Source organism: Pseudomyrmex gracilis, unplaced genomic scaffold (genome assembly GCF_002006095.1).
Source record: "Pseudomyrmex gracilis isolate BER0280 unplaced genomic scaffold, ASM200609v1 scaffold_46, whole genome shotgun sequence".
In the NCBI taxonomy this organism is placed as follows: domain Eukaryota; kingdom Metazoa; phylum Arthropoda; class Insecta; order Hymenoptera; family Formicidae; genus Pseudomyrmex; species Pseudomyrmex gracilis.
The window spans coordinates 432,351-453,440 of record NW_018020630.1 but is presented as its reverse complement, the minus strand read 5'-3'; the positions used below and the strand labels follow the sequence as shown (position 1 = coordinate 453,440).

The window sequence follows — 21,090 nt, the reverse complement described above, 5'->3', positions numbered from 1 at the left end:
TATAAAGTAACATACTGAAGCCTCTTGCACAATGCGAGGGAATAGTGATAGCGATAAGCAATAGACACAGAATTCCAACTCGTCGGAAATTTTATCGCTATTGCTTATTCTGATTTTCTGATCTGCATTGATATATGTGTATTTTTGTATGTTAGATTTCGCTGTTCCAATTGTTATTTATAAATATAAACTCTTTAAAACTGATGTTATTTCTATCGCTATCGCTATTTCTTCCATTGTGCAAGAGGCTTGATTATTCTAAATATTTTGTGTGTGTAGAATATAAAAGAACAGAGACCAATCACAAGACAGCAAGCGCGATGCTACATCTCAACTGTCAAGTCCGTTGAACGCAGCCATTGTGCGCACCGGTCTGTCAGGCTGCTATTCGAAAGGGGCGCTCGATTGTTACGCGCAACAGAGAAGCGGCGCGCGTCCCGCTATCGACCAGAGAGAATCTGGTCCTTCTTCTCGCCCAGTCTCGGGTGATCACGACGTCCGCATAAGCTTTCGGTTGAATTTCAACTCGTCGAAACACGGCTACGTTTCTGCCAAAATATTTCTGAGTTCTTTTTTTGCTACGCGTGGCAATTTCTTCCGCACGATCACGATGAACCGAACACGCGATAGCACATTGATTTGTATCTACACACTTTTCTTAAGTAAATGAATTATTCGAATTCTTCGAATTTGTACGTTGCTTTTTGACGAGAATGCGGATTCTATATGGAATGAACGCAAACAAAAAGTGTCGGATATCAACGCGATATTGATCATTAACGAAACATGATATATGTGTATCTCTGATAAATAGAACATGACATTTTCTCTGCTTGCTGAAAATCGCACCACGTGAGAAAGTTTAGAAGTTCTCCAGTTGTTGTCATGAGACAGACATACGACGATTCTTGTGAACATGCATCGTGTTCATCATTCATCGTACACGTCATTGTTGCATGATGGATTTCTGAAAACAGCTGTTTATGAAAGTTCTACTTCTTGAAGTCCACATGCGCGAAGATACGAGACTCGACCGAATGTACGTACATATATATCTTTCCCTTTTGAGTTCCCGTTTATTAGCGTATATTAAACATGCAAGTATTTGTAACAAATTGAAAACTAAAGTTGTCTTAAAAACAAAATTCAAGTCAAATTTAAGTTGGTCTAGAACAGAATATAATATGCTTAGAACTAAAACTATACGCTTTTACACTACAATCGCTTTTATTTAATAATTATACATTATTTGGTTTGAAATATATTTCACAGAGATTTTGTTAATGTTTTACTTGTAAATATTTTGAAAAATTTGTCGATCAAATTGAGATATCGCGCAAACAAATAATAATAATAATATAAAATATTCACGATAAAACTTGTTGATTTTGTACATTTGCAAACTCTTTAACTGAAATTCTTATTCGGAGTACTTTTGTAAAGAGTTGTGGTGATAATTTTTTTCTTTTTCCTTCCAAAAAAATTATTAAAATATATCTTAATTTACTCTTAAAATAACTGTTGTTTCAGGAATACAGTCGATAGACACACGTCGTCTGAAAATGTGCTGCACATTATCAAGCATAACACGCAACCAAATAGATCTAGAAAGAAAATAAAAATGAAGCAATAGAATAGTATTGAGAAGTAAATCCAGAAGGAACACACACATTTGCCAATAAGATTACCACGCTAGATAAGATTTATAAGACGTTTCGTATTTTTTACATGTTACTATCTCAGTTAGTCCGCTGTCGTTGGAAGAGGTACGCAGCAATGCAAAAATATAATTGCAAATTGGAATAAAAGAAATCCCTATATTTTTTCATGGATTCTCAAATTTATGCGATTCAGAGTGCTTACAGTTATTTTAAGTACATATACACGACGAATTTCTACAAGTTCAACATCTTTAGAAAAAAAGAAATAATTCACGGTCTACTAACGATCAACTAACAAACAAATATACAGAATTTTATACACTCACACACACATGAAGAGAAGTTCGATAAAATAATGTGCAATATGAACAATTATAAATCGAGTCGAGTAACAAAGACGATAGCCGCAGCCATTAGAAAGAATAGCCTGCAAGCGCGTTACTGTTAACTATATATATGTATGTGTGTCCTTCAAGAGATAGGAACAAAAGTTGTAGCGATTAAACCGAAACGCCCCTAATATCCGCAACGTTCGTATGAACTGTTGATAATATTCGTTATATATATGCCATCAAAACGACCGCAGTGCGTTTTAGTCAACGAAAAAAGTTCTCCGGGTCTACGTGACGACTTATATTACGTCGGTGGCCGGATTGTATTACGCTGGAAAATATAGTTTTTTTTTTTTTTTTTTTTTTTTTTTTCTATAATTTCACATTATCTAGTGATCATGCGTAAAATTTTCATGGACTATACAAACATATTACAAATCCATAGAAGAAAAATCTGCTTAAAAAACCAAAAACAGGAAACTTTTGCCAATCGTCAGTTTGGCATACAACATATCACAGCAACATACAAACATATTACAAATCCATAGAAGAAAACCAAAAACAGGAAACTTTTGCCAATCGTCAGTTTGGCATACAACATATTACATACAAACATATCACAGCATACAAACATATCACAAATCCATAGAAGAAAAATTTGCTAAAAAAACCAAAAACAGGAACTTTTGCCAATCGTCAGTTTGTTCGGATAGACGATCATCAAATTGATTTAAACAAAAGCGACGCAATTAAGCCAACAATTCTGTGCTTTGATTATCAATCAGTACGTATACATGTTTGCGCATTTTGCGTAACAAGCCAACATATTGTGCACTATGTTCGAGAGATGCTTTAACTCTCTTGTATAAATATTAATTATATAACACAATAAAACATTTACGAAGTTCAGTATTGTGTTTATAGAAAAATACAAGAAATATTGCACACACAAAATGTTTGATTATTTCAAAAAACGATAAAACATAAAAGGACCAAGAATTGCTCAAATATTTTATCACGTAGACTGTTGTGAAAAAATTCCATTTGAAAATGTTAAACGAACATTAATGTAAAAAAAATAAAAAAAAAAAAAAAAGAAATAGAAAGAATATTAACACAATCTTCTTATATGATGCGTGATGATGTATTTTAAACAACAACGAAAGAACGAATCAATCCGTAAATTTCAATGTAGGTCAGTATCAGCAAAACAGATATAAATCGCATGTGATATCGATATTCTGTTATCGGTATTGCTATTACGGAACGAACTCGACAGAATGTATATTTCGATAGTGTTATCCTATCTTAAACGTACGAAACGACTTGAAACTCACGGAACCGCTCTGTTATGTGTGAACACCATTCTCACGAAGAGGTAAAATAATAACGTTTTGTTTTATCTGTTGCAAAAAAACAATTTCTATCTGTATTGTATGCTTTTCATAACTATTGTATTATTTTTTTTTTTTTTTTTACTTATTATATTTTACTATTATATTATTTTGCCTATTATATTAGTTACCTGTTATTATGTTATTATTATATAATCTTGGTTTGTATATTTTATTTTGATAGCACAATAAAATATACCATCAGCAAACTGAATGTATAAGACGTAAAATAAATAAAATAATACGAACTTTATATACTTATGTATACCTTCGGGTAAGCGAATTGCTAACAATTTGCAAAACAGATTGGCTACAAATTCGAACAGAATGCTATAACAAATCAGTGGTCGTCTGTAAGAGACAGTCTTACGAGAAGCGATTGAACTATTCGAAACGACGCACAAATAGCGAAAATAGTATCACATCCTTCACAGAAGAACAAATGTCAAACACACACTAACTCATTATAGCACATAATATTTATGCGAGAGCTTGCCAAAGTAAACACTCTCTGTGATTCGAGACACAATGCATCACACTTCAACAACTCGTTTCAACTGTTGCGGTCAAAACTTACGAGTTGCTGCCGGATCCGCTGTATGTGGCGAATTTGAAAAAAATAACTCGAAAATAAATTTTCGAACAATAAAAGTCGCGCTATCGAAAAACGCTAATCAAAAGTGAGATAAAAAGATAAAAGGCGATTACTTATCTTGACAAATTAACACATTTTGTGATTCGATGAAATCTTTATTCTCTTTCGCTTTGAATATTTATCAATTGCTCCTTCGTATATTTTGTCAACAGATCTGTTATCATCATCATTATCATTATTGTCGATAAATTGGAAATCAATCCTAAGTTTTTTCTGATTAGATCTGTCTCAGTTAAAGTGTCGCTGTAAGACGTCATTACATTTTATTATTTCGACAGATCTGTCCCCGGTTTCCGCTTGAAATCTAACGTCATCCGCGCGTTTGGCAGTTTATTTGATGTTGTATTCATTTATAAGTGTAATTTGATTTTATTTGATTTTATTATCACGTAGTAGTTATACCTTGAAAGATAAATTTATGTGCAAAAATTTACTCGTTCTTTTCGCAGGCACTTTTTCGCGGAAGTAAAACACTTGTCGACGATGAGTGTGGATCTGCCACGGCATTAATCAATGCCAGAATACAAAAGGGTGGTCTACGACTGCGAAGATGGCTAATCGCGCTTCTAATTTTTTTATTAATGTCACTTTACATTATCAACAGTTACAACACCGGCCAATTTCGAATCATGCGCTTCGGAGGAAACGCCAAAATAGACGCTCAAAGTGTAGTTACACGTAAGTTAAGATTACTAATATTAGATAATTTTCTAGTCGGGAAATTGTTTTTCTTGCTTCGTAAATTAAATATAAGTTCAAATATAAATATAGTGAAGATATGAGGATGTCACCTCAGGCTCTTTTCAAATTTACAGTTGAATTGGAATAACGGCAATATTGAGCCAGTGCAGGATGTTGTGCAATAAATAAATGTACTACAAAGTGGTTTTTAACAAAACGTTTCGGCTATATTTTAAGCCCTTATCAATTGCATCTTAAATACTAATGTTTAAAAAAGTGGTAGTCACATATCAAACAATAAAAAAAGATAATAATCAGTATCAAATACAAGTCGTACTTGCTAGAACGTAAAATCGATACTTCACAAATATAAATTTTTCAATCTAATTTATAATTTATCTAAAGAAAACTGGCGAATTATAATGTTACAATATGAATGTATCAGATATACAAATTAATTTACGATCATTTTAGAATATTATTGGAAGTTTAATAGATTTCTCGCTCTACTCTCTGCAGGATTTTGTTTATATTTCCTTTCTCGTGTATTTTCGCGTTTATAATTACTAATTTGCAAATTTTACAGACGATTATGTATCGCTATCAGCAAACATGTACGTACGTCAAAGCGTATCATACACATCGATAGGTAGCGGCGGTTTTCTAGTTTACAATAAAGGATGCCGATTACCAGCGATGGATCCTTTTGATCCTGCAATTCAACGTTTTATGACGCATGAAAAGCCGTATGAATGCGAGCATGGAAACTCACCACCACTCATTGAATCGAACAACACCGCATTATTTGTTAATCCGCTGGTGTGGAACGAATTTCACAATGGTTCGGAGAGCATAAGTTGTTGCTGGCGACCGTTCTGGAGAAAGAAGGATAGCGATAATGCTGTTACGTCAGTATTATCGAGAATTTGTATATAAAAATTTCCTAAGATTTGTTTCCAAACGTCAATTGTTTGTTTTTCGTCAATGTATAAATTCTAAAATAAACTTGCTTACAAGAGTATACTAACAATGTGTATCTACTATTGTTTGTAGATACAGCACGCAGTGCCATCCTTTTCAAGAGTCTTGCGTTGTGAACGACGAGTTCGTAAAAGTCGAGTGTTCCCGTAATGGCGAAGTTATCTACAAAGATTATTACGTTTTTCTACCTCGTAAATCTTCGGTGGAGAAGAGATGCAAACAGGCTGCGAGCACGGATATGCACGCCAACGACCGCCTTAGTATTCTTGTAATGGGACTTGATTCGGTTTCCAGAATGAACTTCTACAGAATGATGCCTAAGACCGTAAAAGCGCTTCAGTCTCTCGGTGCTGTGGAGATGTTAGGCTACACTAAAGTTGCCGACAACACGTATCCGAATCTTGTTCCGGTATTGAGCGGTTTGAGTCAGGAAGAGTTGCAAAATCTTTGCTGGCAGACGTCTGACAAGACTTTCGACAACTGTCCCTTCTTGTGGAAGAAATTCAAGGTCGCTGGTTATCGCACGGTGTTTGGCGAAGACGCATGCAGCATGACTACATTTAACTACTTGAAACCAGGATTTCGGGAACCGCCAACAGATTATTATCTAAGACCGTACTGCGTCGGTGCCGAGAACGACATCGGCAACACTCACAAACTGAACGCTAATCTTTGCTACGGTAGCAGGAAGACATTCGAATGTATTCTGGATTACACTCGTAAAACGGCGATTGAGTTCTCCTCAGAACCTTACTTTGCCTTCATTTGGCAAGCCAGCCTCACTCACGACTTTTTTACATATCCGCAGTTCGGTGACAATTCGTATTCCAAGTTGATCAAGTACATGTCAGAGGAAAGTTTACTAAATCGCACGATTTTGATCGTAATGAGCGATCATGGGATAAGATGGGGTGACTTCCGACAAACATATCAGGGAAGGATCGAAGAGAGTTTGCCCTTCGTATTCATCGTGTTACCAAAGTGGTGGCGAGACAAATTTCCTTTAGCCTGGGGTAACTTGCGAAGAAACAGCCACAGCCTCACGACGCCCTTTGACCTGCACGAAACTTTGAAAGATCTGCTGAATCCGTACATCCTACGCGAATCGTTTCTCAAAAAACGTATCAAAGTTCAAGCTACGGCTCCCATTTCTCGCGGCATCAGTTGGTTCCTTTCTGTGCCGGACGCTCGTAACTGCGACATGGCGCAAATAGCGAATCACTGGTGCATGTGCCATACCAGCAACGCCGTCTCGTTGAACGACACCGCTCTTCAGGACAATGTGCAGTTTCTCGTGAATGAACTCAACGACATGTTGAGAAAATATCCGATGTGCGCAAATCTGAGTTTGAAACAGATAAAAGACGCAAAGCTATGGGTGGACAAGACGGATAGCTCCACATTGATGGACTATACAGTGACTATACAGACTACACCGGGTGACGCGATCTTCGAGAGCACAATACGTTACAAAGCGGATGACAATAGCCGCAAACTAGTCGGATCGGTCAGTAGGTTGAATACTTACGGCACTCAGAGCGCCTGTGTTGACGAGTTTAACATGCGCCTGTATTGCTACTGCCTTTAAAAAGACACAACATATCTGATATGTGTAATTATATCAAAGAATATATATACACAACTAATCAGAGTGATAATTTTTGTATCTTATAAGTTGTAAGCTGTTTGAATACCGAATACGGTCGCGTGGCACTTGTGTTTCATGTCAAAAAATTGCTACAAGCGCGCTCGTTTTTTTTTAATTTTCTTTTACATAAATAAATTGCTCTAACAAAACTTTAAAATAAGATTTATTATTAAGAAGTTTTGTTTAAAAATAAAAATAAAAGAAAACGCTTTCTAATTTAGTGAGATTTAAATTCTGACATATGGAAGCGCTTGCTAGCATTCTCCTTGCGAGAGGAGAAACGAACAGAAGACAAATAGAGCGATTGCGGCTGCTTCAGAATGAGCAGCTTGATGTTCCGGCATTCAAACAGCAACTAAATTAAGCAAGAGCCTGTATTTTCCAATGAATTGGAATATATTAAGAAGATTCTTGAAACAACACCATATATAATGTAAAAAGTATTTTGACAGAACCCATTTAATTGCTTAGAAGATAAACGGCTTTTACTTGTATCTTTTCGAGGAAAACAAACTTCCTGTATAAGCGAAGATAAATCATTTTAATGCGTACGTGAAGGAACCAACAATTAAACTAACAATTATGTGTTTCAAAATTACTGTGTTTTATATGAACTTTTATTATTACATCGCGAAAACTACTTAATACTACTCATTTATCTATATCCCTTTAAATAATTTCACGCTTAATTTATTCACATGTTAGTACATTTTATTGTAGTCAATAAAGACGCATGTTGATTGAGAGTTGTGCGGAGAGTGTGTGACCTTTATTACGTGACAAATAAATATGCCGAAACATTTCAAAGTTACGTACGTACGTCAAATACGCATGTATAATGTCAAATACGCTTGTATATAGTTAATGACATGTCTATCTTTTTCAATGAAAAAAAAATTAAAAATTTATATTTTAGTCTTTTACAATCGAAATATATTGGCAAGACAGTTCTTATAAGCTAAATCAGAACCTCCCTATAAGCGCATAATATTATTTCATATCAAGTAATGTATTCTGAGCACATTTTTGGAATATTAAACGTAACTATTAATATTCATAGAATATTCTAGAATATTCTAAGAATATATTGTGCGCTTATAGGGCTGTAGCATTTCCAATAGATAAAAATTGACAAGGTTCTTGAAGCACAATACTACGTAATGTAAGAGTTGCATACATCTTACAATTAGTAGTTTTCAAAATAAAACGTTGTCAACGTTTACAAACTATTATGTAACGACATCAATATTTGGTGTGTGTGTGTGTGTTCACAATTCACCAATTATACACAAATAAAAGATATTTTATTATTCTTTTTGAATGTGTTTCATCGCAACCATTCTTTCACATTCACATAGTAATGAACTTAATTAATCAATTTGTTAATTGTCAGATTCTTATTTTTTAGAAAACTCGGGAAAATGGTTTAGGAACTTTTAAAACATGTTTTATATATATGCAACATTAAAATTTGTTTAAATTAATAATAAAACGTATAATCCTTATTTTATACAGTTAATTTATAAAAATGCCACATATATATAAATTTATATTTTGGATATATATTTTAAAAAAAAAAAAAAAAAATCAACTACAAATATATTGTAGTTTATTGTACAAATGTAATACATATGTTTATTAATTTTATCATGACTTTAGTTTTCATCCGTTTGATGATCATAATCAAAACTTTTGTGTTTGCTGTACGAAAAGTTTTGTTATATATCTATGTGTACAACGTCATGTTTATACTACTTCAATTGCTTTTTCCACTTTGTAATATTAAATGCAAAATTTCTGTTTATACACATATCTATCTTTAATATATTATATATTATATATATTATTTACGTGAGATTGAGATACTATTTAAGTATAAAAACTGAATTATTAAATAAATTGTTTATTATTCATTATATATATAACTCAAATAAAAACCAAACTTAACCAGTCTTTTACATATGCTACTGCATATATATTTTAATTTTATATATTTAGATAAAATAACGGCTAGAAATGAGTAAACGGTTTTTGTTCTTCTCTAGTATCAATTATTTTTTCATCATTTACTATATATCATAGATATCAGGGTATCGAAAAATCGAAAAAAATCGAAAAATAACGCACTACGTGATATCATTGTGAAACACAAATTTGAATATATACTGAACAAACTGGTGAATATTACATATGTATGTATACATGTATGTATGTATAAATAGTTTGTGTGTGTTTAATTTATTTCAAGCCTAAACAATTCGATTACCAAACCTGTTGACATTCTTTAGTAAGGAAGCAAGAGTATTCCTTCTATTATACAAACATACATAATAATCAAGACATACATTCCAATCACTCTTCTTGTATTCACTTTGTACATATACATAAATATGTCATTGCTATATTTAAATATTTAATTACTTCGTAGCCCGTTATATATTCGATTTACAGATTTCTGCTGTAATAATTTCTTTATGTCTAAAAAAGAATAAAATTGAAGATAATAAGACCAGTTACAACATATTAACAATGTAATATAATAGTATAATATGCATCATATATTTTAATCTTATTATCTTAAAACATTTTGTCTTACCTTCTATTTGTTCAGGTGTAAACTCAGTATCAGGGAATGCAATATCAAAGGTAACGTACAAATTTCCATAAAGATTGTTATTTTCATAGTTAGGCATTCCTTCATTTTTTTTCCGAATACGGGCACCAGGTTTAGTAATTTTATCCCTTTGAATGGTTACTTTATGACCATCTAAATGTGTTATATCCATTGTGAAACCTATGAGAGCATCTTGCAGAGATATCGTAACGTTTGTGTACAAATCCTCTCTTTTTCTTTCAAAAATAGCATGAGGCAAAGTTCGTATCCTATAGTAAACACAGTAAGAAATATATATAAAATTGCGTTAGATACTAATTGTGATGGGTAATGATGATAAAAAGTTATTTTTCTCACTTTAATATCAGATCTCCTGGTTCTCCATCAATATGTGGTTCTCCTTCTGCGGTAAACTTGATTTCTTGGCCATCTACCATTCCTGGTTCTACTTCTACATCTAATAAGCGTTCTTCATTTACAAACTTAACATTTGGGCATTCTGAACACACTGTTTGTTGCATCATTTGGTATCTACCACTTCCTAAATTGCGAGTAACTACTTCTTGCCTACAGTTACATTTTCTTGTCCCTTTTGCTGCTTTTATAACTGGTTTATTTCTTGTAATCTAAAGTATATAATAATACAAGTTAAAAAAAAACTAATATTAAAAATATATTTATCATAAGATAAGACATTATACCTCAATAAAATGACCACTATATAATTCTTCTAAAGTAACATACAAGTCCATTACAACATTTGAACCTCTAGCAGTGTCCTGTTCTTTATGTGACTCTCCACCAAAATGAAAATTAAAGTCACCAAAGATACTTTGGAAAGGATCAACATTATTATTCATCATGCTATCCTTTTTTAAACATTCCTCTCCACATCTATCATACATTGCTCTTTTGTCAGGATCTGACAGTATTTCATAAGCTGCTCCTAGATCTTGAAATTTTTGAGAGGCATCCGGATCATCCTTGTTCTTATCAGGATGCAATTCTTTTGCTAACTGTCTATAAGCTTTCTTTATTTCGTGTGTACTTGCACCACGTGACAAACCCAAGATATTATAAAAATCTCTCCTGTCAAAAAGTAACAAATATTAATTATAATAAAATAAAAATAGTTTTTGATAAAGCAGAAATTTTCAACTTTGACATAACCAAATAATTAACGCACTTTGTAGAATAAAAAATATAAATAATTTAAGAATTCTTTCTATTTATACCGTATATATTGTTATACAAAACAGTGTGATGGAAAGAAATTAAATTAATAACTTTAAGTGACAAAACTTGATAAAAAGACAAGGTATGTGATATCTTTTATTCTCTGAAAATTGTTTTTAAAAAATTATTCTGTACAATACTATAAAACAGAAGGCATAGTCTTCACTTACCCAGCTATTGATAACATAACATATGTCGTTAAATTAATGAAAAACACTTTTTTCAATTTTAACCCTGCCATTTCTGATGGACGTGATACAAACATTAGTATATCGTGGTCTGATCGTGGTACATCGTCAAAGCTTGAATCGTGGGCGCTCCTTATTGGTCGTTCAAGAAAGCGTTATTTAATTTCCATGAAGAACAATGTACTCTTAAGTCTCGTGTTCATGATACAAGAAATTTGTCCATGCTTTCGAATAATCTCTGTTGTTCTCAAGGAAATGACCAATATGTTGGTCAATTTGCTTTTAACTATAGAAGCATGAACTGTCACTTTTTAGCTGTAGCATCTGATAGGTTTCACTTGGCGCTCAAAGCGATCGCGAACGCAGACCGTGTCCACAATATCCAATCACATTGTTATGTGTTTAGCAAATCGACCAATACGACAGAAACATTGTAAATCCGACATACATCGCGATCGTTGCTATATATATATATATATATATATATATATGTATAATGACGTGTAAACTTAAAATGCCACATGTAAAGGTCACATCTAAAAACACGGAACGAAAGGAAAGTTTGGTAAGAAATGAACAAATCACATAAACGAGCAATTAGTTTCGATTTTAGCAACCTTTTTTAAAAGTACACATTTATAATAGAATGGCCGATCTCAGATAGGCTTCTTTCTGATGTCAATTTTTATTATACGATAAAAGCATTATGTGAAAACAGAAAAAGTTGGGATGATCACCTTGCGTGACGTCATTTTTAGGCGCTACCGTGACGTCATTCTCCGTTCAAGCGCCGCACAACTCTTTTTTCTCTCGCGCTATCCTTTTTTGAGGATAGAAACATCCAAATTAGAAACATCCAAGGAGATGTGTAATTTAAATTTTACTCTTTCGTCATTATAATAATGGTTTATTGTTGAAGTGACATAGTTATAATGATTCGTAACGTATTTAACTATAATGATAGGTCTTTTATATATATATATCTAATACAGTCGTGTTTATATATATATATATATATACACAGATTATACAATATTTACAGTAACTTAAGATTTCTCATACAAGCAATACATATTAGTATTAGTAGTGGACAATTTTATAGAGCATTTATGTCAGACCGATGTGTGGTTGTGTGTGTCTAATACATTTTATCTGTGTGTTCATAATGTTTTACTCGCACATGTAAAGTATTTATACGGCATACATATATGAGATGCGCGCGTCTCTTAAAACGCATCATCGATTATTACATTACGAAAGTTTTGGTAATACATTTAACATGTACACATCGACTGCGTTTGTCCGATGCCTTTTTTATTTTTTAAACACGCATATTTCATTCGCTATGTTTACTTGCTTTTGCTGTATGTTATCGACCATTTATTCGCGTCACATATTCAGTATTTACAATATAACTTCTTTGTCGCGCGAAAAGACGTCTTCTTTTCGTACTTTCTCAAGAAGAAGAAGATATTGCTACATCCTCCTCTCTCGTCGAGATATTTGTTAACATTATATGCACTAATTAATTTGTAAAATACAAATAGCGGACAATTTTTTCACTCTTAAAAGATCGTCTCACATCTAGGTTGTGGATTTTATTATAACGGAAAGAGAAAATGCACATGTATATTCTCTGTTGCGAGATTAAATGTTCGTAAAAAATCACTTGTACGGGATCGCGATAAAAGAATCATCAATCGTACAATTATAATTCTCTCTATTGACACTTTGTTAGTTTAAGGATCAAATAAACGTAATTATATACTGACAACGTTTTGTAAGTTCACATATCGAACTTGCACTTCTCTTCTCAACACGAGTAATTTACACATCGTAGCTATTAAAATCGCTCATGTACATCAAAGACGAATATTATTCGGTGATATATTTCTCGTTCTCTTTTTATGTTTATCTCACTTCTGTTTCAAACGTAAAAATATAATCTGATAAGTACAAAACGTCGATATGCTTCGATGCGCTAAGTTTAAACACTTTTTGTTCTTGGTCGAGTCAAGCTACTTGGACGACTACAAAATTCACAAATCTTTTTGGTATACATATTTTCCAATGAACGAACACACTGCGTACTAATGGCAAGTATTTATTAGCAATTTAGATTTTTGGCGGACACACGACATTTCTACAGAAAGCGGTACATTATATAAATGTTCGTTTCAAATTATGTTTTTGTTTCTATCTTTTTTTTCTTTCCTTTTTGGTAAAATCATGCATTGTTTTTTAATCAATGCTGAAGATTATCAATTATTTTTTTTTTTTTTTTTTTTTTTTTTGAACTCCTTAATATATTTTCTAATAAGAAATTAGATAAATTAGTTTATCAACGCGCGTACGCACGCGCGCGCAAAGAGAGTTATTGCAGATATGCATTTTAGTTGCTTTTATAAGTCGGTGTATGTGCACATGCAACGTCATAAATTTATTCCAAGTTACACATAAGTCGATTTTTTTTGTTAAAAAAAGAAGGAGAATATGTGTAATAGAGTTATTATGCGAGTATTAAATTTTGTATGTGCATATACAAGATTTTTGATTACGTAACAAAATTTCTTTTTACTTGATTAATATCGGTCGATATACACGTAAATTTTTCACAAATTTTTTCTTCTGTAAATTATTATAAAATGTGTTTAGATGTACTGTGATTCTATTCACGAAGGAAACTACTTCAAAGTGAAACAATTAGCACGCTACACAATATATAATAAATAATTATTTTTAACGACATAATATATAATAAATAATTCTTCAACAAGAATTACATTAATTATATAAATAACTTTCTTTTCACAGTAAAAATAAAGAAATATTTTTTTTGTAATAAAAATTTATCTGAACTTTTATTAATGCTTTATCGTTAGATCTTCAAAATATTTTGTTTACAAACTTCACAACATGTGAGTATTGTTTGGTAAGTTTTGATTAACTCTGCAAATACGGAGGACTTTTTAGAATTTTGATGAATTTATTAACAAGTCGAAATATTCATTTTTGTATTTGTTTATGTTCATGATGTAATATGCTGTTTTGTCTAGTTTTCTAAAAAAAATATTTGTTTCATTAAAACTTGATTTGTTAAACATTTGATATTACTCATGTAAATGAATTACTTCTTTATATCCCTTATAGAATGTACAGACGATAAATATCTGAATTGGAACTTCATGGAAAAAGTGTGAAACAGTAAATGAATCATAAATTAATACATGTTGTAAACGTATAATGTATACGTTTCATTGGCGATGCTTCGATCGTTCAGTAATAAATTGGTAATATGCATTGATATATAATACATGTTATTAATAATTATTCATACTGTTATATCAAGTTTCTATTGATTCTATTTGCAGTTAACAGCTGATTAAAAGAGTTACATACGCGCAATTAATAATGTAAAAAATGGCTCATTACGTATACATTACGTTATTCACCGTGTCAAATGTTGTTATAATATATCAATATATTTTACTTACATAGACATATATACTAAAAAAAAATCACAGATAAAGAGAATTCCTAATTAAATTTAAATTTCTTTATAAATTATTATTTTAAGTAATAATTATTAACTCTTTAAAATATATTAATCACATTCACATATTCAAAAAGAAAATATATATTAAAACATAGCCGAACATAGAGTCTCTCTCTCACATATACTCACAGAAATTAATAAAAATCTTTGACTCCAATTCACAAAAATGGAAAGATAGAATCAGAAACAACTCGACTTCTTGGAAGCTTTTGCAAGGTTTGACGTTTGACGTCACGATTACGATTGTTTTATAAAAATCAAATAATGTCATATATGATTGATATAAATACAACGGACGATGCACGACACATAAGTATTTACGACTACGTAAACATCGCCGATGACGTACATGAAGGATGGATATATCTAATTAGCAATAATATTAAGTGTTACTAACACATCATGTCGTACCATCTATATATGTCCATCCATGCCGTGCAAACGATAATAAAACTTCGGTATTATACCATATACAGAGTTTGTTTTTGTATTTCTACAAACTGTATGTCATAAATAAAATCACATATTCCACATAAAAATATCAAGTCGAAGAGAAGTTCTGTCTGATGAATAACAATCGACATATTTCGCACACTTGCATCTGCCACATGCGTCATTGATTAAAGTAATCGAATTTCAATTCGCAATTATTTCGGTTGTTATTCATCACATTCAAAACTTTTAAAGAATTTTTTTTTCTCGTTTCTTTTTTTGCAAATCATGTGATTTTGTTTATGACATTCTGTTTAGAAACACCATATACGTGTGTGTATGTATATATGTATGATGGATGTATGTATGTATATATATATATATATGTATATATAGTGTATGTGTGTGTATAATACAAGAAATATAAGTACATTGGTTTATAAATGATTGCAGGCTGCTCCTCTCATATCACAGCGAGGGGCGCTGCCGGGCCCGCCTCCTAAAAATTATAACTAACTTATTATTTTTCATATTCTTTTCGGTTTATAATTCTCTTTTTCTACTCACATAGCGACGGAAGCGATATATGAACAATCACACGCATGTATACAATTCGCACAATTCACGCTCTGTCGTACCGATTAGTTTACGTATGTGTATATATATATATATATATGTGTTTATGTGTGTTTGTATATATATATATATACACATAATTTATCTTTTGTATTTATAATATATATATACTTAATGTGTGTATATATATGTATATTTATATATATAGATATATATTTATATGACAATATGTATATATGTATATATATTTATATTGTTTAGCCTTAGAAACCCGAAGAAATGACCATCACTGTCGCAAACGGACGGTCGAAATATACTGGGAACACCGGTTAGTACGCGACGCCACGTGTCTTACGGCTCTAACATGCTACACTCGGTTTTTTCTTTTTGTTTTTTTTTTGTTTTTTTGTTTTATCGCGCGAGTCGAGCTCAGTCTAGGCGCCGCGCCTAGCTCGGAGGATTCCCTCAAATTCCGTACAAAAGATTCGACGTTGCGAATACATGAGGTTCGATCGCGACACACACGCTCACATACGTAACGCACAAAATTAACATTTACACAAATTGTCACAAGTGTCTCGTCATCATCGACCCGCATTTACTCGCGAATAACACCAAGTTTCACGGCTTGAATAAACGATGAGGGAGTAACGCGACCGAACCCCACGGAATCACAAGAGAGAAAGAGAGAGTTTTCAAATTTAGGTTGATATTATCAGTGTGTCTTACCTACGCGCGGAAAGCCGTCGACGGATCAATCAAATTCATCTATCGATACTCTTGTTTTACGCATTAAGACTAGTGCGATAATAGGAACATGATGTCTTCGTTTGCAGACACTATTGCCGGGATGAAAAAAAACGGGATGAGAAAGGCGAAGGGGAAGTGGGAAAATGAAGATATGTTGTTATACATACGTGAAAAAATGCCAAGTAACACTATTGACAACAACACTTGACGAGTGTGGATCATCTGATGCAAAGGATAACGCGATTGTCATCAGAGACCGTTTCAGTCTGAAAATTGTCCACCCTTGGACTGCACGGAAAAACACAAGGTATTAGGTCACAGGCATGCATCCTTCAAGTGAGGGTTTTTTCGTCACTCAGTGCTTCGTTGCAAACGACGTTTTTAATTGGAAACCGCTGTTTTCTCTCCTGACGATCTCGTCTCAAGCATGAATCAATACGTCGACGAGAAGCCTTCGCCAACTGGGACGGAGGAAGAAAATCGAGACTGCCCGCAGAGATAGATAGATAGATAAGGAGAGAAAGAGAGAGTGTATGTGTATGTGTGTGTGTGTGTATCTGTGTGTGTGCGAATGTATTAACCACGTTCACTTATGATTCTTCTTTGAATTATTCAGTCTGCCAAGTTCTCTTGAGATTGTGTATCGATTACGTAATCAGCCTCTTATGTATTCGGTGGAGATTTGACCACCGCGAATCAACCAGTTGCACTCGTTACGGCTAGGTAAAAAGATATGTATTTATCAAGCTTCACGCGGCTAATCCTTCTCCTCTTGTCGGTGGCGGTGGTAGCCGTGAAGTGGGCGGCGTGGCGTCGTTCTCGGTTCTGTTTGGTGTTTCCCGATCGAAGTGATGCTGAAGAACATCGCCGGTCCAGGAGGGCATGCTGGTAGAATTTTGATTACCGTTGTTGGACGATGGCGTGCCGGGTGAGTGCGAAGGCGACGGTGTCTGGAAGAGCATAGACCCCGAGGGAATCACAGGTTTGCCGTCCACCAATGGTCCGTTACTGCTCGGCGCCATCGGTTGTTTGTCCAGAGAAAAACCTCCACCGCCGGTTCCGTAAACCGAACCAAACAGATTCGCCGCGTACTTGCCCGCGCCTAAGGAATGAGGCGGTAATCCGTTGCTACTTTGAATCACCGAAATCTCGTTCAGCTGTAAGTAATGCACGCCGTCTGGTTAGGTTTATTCGGGAGCAATTACCTATAAAAATAGACGATAAACGTTAATCTCGTATGCGATTCCGTGAAATACCTTGGACTATAATCATAATACACGGTGCCGTTAACGATTGTATGCAATGATTATGTTAAAATCTCGTGATAAAACAAACTCTCCCATCACTATGTTGCAATATGTAAACTCATGTTTTTTTTTTTTTTTTTTTTTTTTTTTTTTTTTTTTTTTAGCAAAGTACATGCTTTGAAATTAAATTTTTTTGATTGAAGCAACATGTGGATATTTTTGTTTACCTTCTGCTGGACGCCGTTAAGGAATGGCGCGGGAAGATATGGATAAAAAAGATCCGGTCGTCGCTGCAGAAACTCCGAGTCCTTGGGGGTGATTGGCAGAGGAGGCAGATCCAACGACATCCTTCGACCTCGACGTGACGTTCCGTTGGTGAACATATGAGTGCCCATGTGCACCTGCGTTAGAAAACCGAGAGAAAAAACAAATCAAAATATGCATCTTCGATCGAGCGAGCGCTTATTTTTCATCGAGCTCTCGAGCGACTTCAAACGTTACGCGTTTTAGCATTAGTAGAAGCGATAGCTGCTAGCTGGTGTTAGTAAAAACTTTTGGCATTGGAAAACGTTGTGTAGAAGAGCGTAGACTTTCGACGGCGGTTTGGAGATCTGATTATATTATACCTTGAGATTGCCTTTGGTGGTGAACGCCTTCTGGCAGACGGTGCATCGAAATGGTTTATCGCCAGTGTGAGTTCTCATATGGATCTGGAGCGCCGAAGATGAGGAGAAATTCTTATTGCAAATCTGGCACAAGTGTTTGCTCGGTACGCCTGCAAATATACATAATAACGGTTTCGCTAAACTGCCCCTGGCTTTTTGCCACGAAGAAATTACATAGCGATGATGGTGATTTAATTTTATTAATTGCGTTTCGTAAAAAAAAGTCCCGGTCTTAGGCGTAGATCGTGAAAGTAAATAGAAAAAATGCGACATATATAAATATAGATCTCTCAGAGTGGCTTCTTGAAAGTCTCGGTTCGGTTAACAAAATAATACTCGCACGTGCAATAGCATCGGAAATGAAATATGATGCCGCTGTAATGTACAAGTAATTCAGCTCTACGTGAGTAAAAGAATAAAGAACAAAGAGAGTGTGCGTATAAAACCCGCCACCAACGATATTGAACACACAAAATAGAAACTCTGAAGCAAAAAACAGAAACTGAATGATAAACGGGAAGTATCAGGAAGACTAAGAAAGCTTGCAAAAAGCAGCAGCGTCAAATATTCTAAATTACGATCTTAGGTAGCGTAAGAAGCCGCTAAAAATTGCCGAAAACCACGCGTCAGCGAAGCTAAGCTCAAATAATGGCGCTCGATGAAGAAGCAAATTGAATTTTTTTTCTTTCTTTAAGAAAGCGAGTGTGAACAAGTGTACTTACTGGCTGGTCTTTTTGGTGCTGGCAGATCTCCTTCCGGCGGAGATCTCTTTATTGGTATCGCAGACTCGATGGATGTCGGTGGTAATGGTGGAGGTGGCGGCGGCGGTGGTGGCGGCGGTGGAGGCGGTAGACTTGAATCGTCGGTGCACATCGGGCTTCTGGAAGTTTCGTGATCCTGAGATTGCTGCTGTTGTTGCTGTTGCTGCTGTTGTTGTTGCTGTTGTTGCTGCTGCTGCTGCTGCTGCTGATGCTTGGCGTCATTGAACAGATGCGGCGGCATATCGCGAATCTTGTGAGTCAACATATGTTGCTTCATATTGCCCTGTGCATTGAAACACGTTCTTTTGTATTTTAATTTAGTAATATTTACTAATTATTAGTTTTTGATTGAGTATAATATTTTACATAATATTTTGTTTGTTATATTGTGTATACGCATTATAATATTTGGTATTTAATCCTATGGTTATACGGGAGGGGAGAAAATTCAAGTCAATTGCAAAGTAGACAAGTGGACGGTACTTATAATGTATTAACGTGTTACAACGTGTTCTTGGGTAAGAAAGTTGTAACATGTTTTTATTTTTTTTTTTTTATAAGTAATGTTCGCTTTGCAATCGACTACAGCTAGTAGAATTCACAGCGACCAATAGAAGAAACACAGCACCGTTATTGGTCGTAAATATTTGTAAGTAGACAAGTTTTTGTTTGTGGCGAGATCACGGAAGAAACGCGTATTACGCTTGCTGTTTTAGCAGGCTCTTACCAGAAAGACGTGGTCCGAGGGTAGAAGTCCGAGGGCGGGTGGCATCAGCGGGGGCAGGCGGACGGCAGGATAAACAGACGTCAGCCTTCGACCCCCTCCTGTTCCTGTCCGCCCCCGGTTCTTCCGCTCCTCAGGCCGCCGCCGCCTGCGTTTCGGTTTCTCGCGATTTCCGTCGGTTGATCTCGCCGGGAACGGGCGATATTGGGAAATGGATTGTGGAGGGATCGGACCCTTCGCGGCGAAGGGTTGGTCCGCGCAGGAACATACTTGCTGACCAGAATCGTCGTTCTGAAAGTATAGCAGAACAACGAGAAGAATATAAAAGTAACAATAAAGTGTAATATAAACTGTATCAAACTTATCGTATCGAGCTTATTGTTAAATATACAAATCATTGTATACAAAATATTAAGATATTTTTACAGACAATAACCACGTGTTTTGTATATATACAACATTTATATCAAAATTTTGCGTGTATATCAAAGTGCTCCATTACTCGAATTTTACGTGGATATCAAAGTACTCCATTACTCGAACGATTGTAAAAAAGAATATTTCTGCAAAATGTAATAAGATATATCAACGAGCAATATCGAGATTTGATTAAATACATTACAATTACGGATTTTTATCACGACATTTAAATGCATCTTGTATAAATTGCAGATAGCGTGATAAAATACTGTGATAAGTGAGAGGGAAGAGAAAGACCGCTGTATCGCTATATGTATACGTTTTCGAGATAAAGCAGATTTAATTACCTTCGTGGAAAAACCTCGGTCACATATGCTGCATTTGAAAGGTCGCTCCTTCGTATGACTCCGATAATGAATCTCCAACGCAGATTGGCACGCGAATGTCTTGTAGCAGAATTTACATGTAGTGTTTCCACGTACTGTAACAAATCATTATTCTTTACAATTTTTGGCTCTGTCCTTCACGTACGTATATAATTTAAATGAATTAGTTTTGTTTGAAAATAT

At 34.3% G+C, this 21,090-nt stretch overlaps 3 protein-coding genes across 8 annotated transcripts in view; 1 reads left to right on the top strand and 2 right to left on the bottom strand.

The window, feature by feature from the left end:
• Nucleotides 1-422: 422 nt before the first annotated feature.
• On the top strand, nucleotides 423-8,669 carry LOC109853331. 3 transcript variants are annotated; one of them, XM_020425319.1, is made up of 6 exons: nucleotides 423-1,039; nucleotides 1,531-3,371; nucleotides 4,321-4,400; nucleotides 4,492-4,720; nucleotides 5,310-5,631; nucleotides 5,777-8,669. In XM_020425319.1, the coding sequence occupies exons 3-6, from the start codon at nucleotides 4,380-4,382 to the stop codon at nucleotides 7,290-7,292; spliced, it is 2,088 nt and encodes a 695-aa protein (XP_020280908.1). In that variant the 5' UTR covers nucleotides 423-1,039; nucleotides 1,531-3,371; nucleotides 4,321-4,379; the 3' UTR covers nucleotides 7,293-8,669. The 3 variants fall into 3 exon arrangements, with proteins under 3 accessions (XP_020280908.1, XP_020280907.1, XP_020280909.1); XM_020425318.1 differs by lacking the exon at nucleotides 4,321-4,400 and having other exon boundaries at nucleotides 424-1,039; XM_020425320.1 differs by lacking the exons at nucleotides 423-1,039; nucleotides 1,531-3,371 and having other exon boundaries at nucleotides 3,417-4,400.
• Nucleotides 8,670-9,248: 579 nt separating this feature from the next.
• Nucleotides 9,249-11,601, bottom strand: LOC109853330 (dnaJ homolog shv). The gene is made up of 5 exons (XM_020425317.1): nucleotides 11,373-11,601; nucleotides 10,668-11,055; nucleotides 10,324-10,592; nucleotides 9,949-10,235; nucleotides 9,249-9,830 (listed from the first exon to the last, which is right to left on the bottom strand). The coding sequence occupies exons 1-5, from the start codon at nucleotides 11,465-11,467 to the stop codon at nucleotides 9,766-9,768; spliced, it is 1,104 nt and encodes a 367-aa protein (XP_020280906.1). The 5' UTR covers nucleotides 11,468-11,601; the 3' UTR covers nucleotides 9,249-9,765.
• A 4,606-nt stretch (nucleotides 11,602-16,207) lies between these two features.
• Nucleotides 16,208-21,090, bottom strand: part of LOC109853329 (homeotic protein spalt-major-like) — a 55,575-nt gene continuing 50,692 nt past the window's right edge. The window contains exons 3-8 of one of the 4 annotated variants that reach the window (XM_020425312.1): nucleotides 20,869-21,002; nucleotides 20,105-20,392; nucleotides 19,339-19,660; nucleotides 18,578-18,726; nucleotides 18,179-18,352; nucleotides 16,208-17,861 (exon numbers count right to left, since the gene is read on the bottom strand). In XM_020425312.1, coding sequence (XP_020280901.1) covers nucleotides 17,454-17,861; nucleotides 18,179-18,352; nucleotides 18,578-18,726; nucleotides 19,339-19,660; nucleotides 20,105-20,392; nucleotides 20,869-21,002 — 1,475 coding nt within the window. In that variant the 3' untranslated portion in view covers nucleotides 16,208-17,453. The remainder of the gene's footprint in view (nucleotides 17,862-18,178; nucleotides 18,353-18,577; nucleotides 18,727-19,338; nucleotides 19,661-20,104; nucleotides 20,393-20,868; nucleotides 21,003-21,090) is intronic. The other 3 variants (XM_020425313.1, XM_020425315.1, XM_020425316.1) reach the window with 3 other exon arrangements.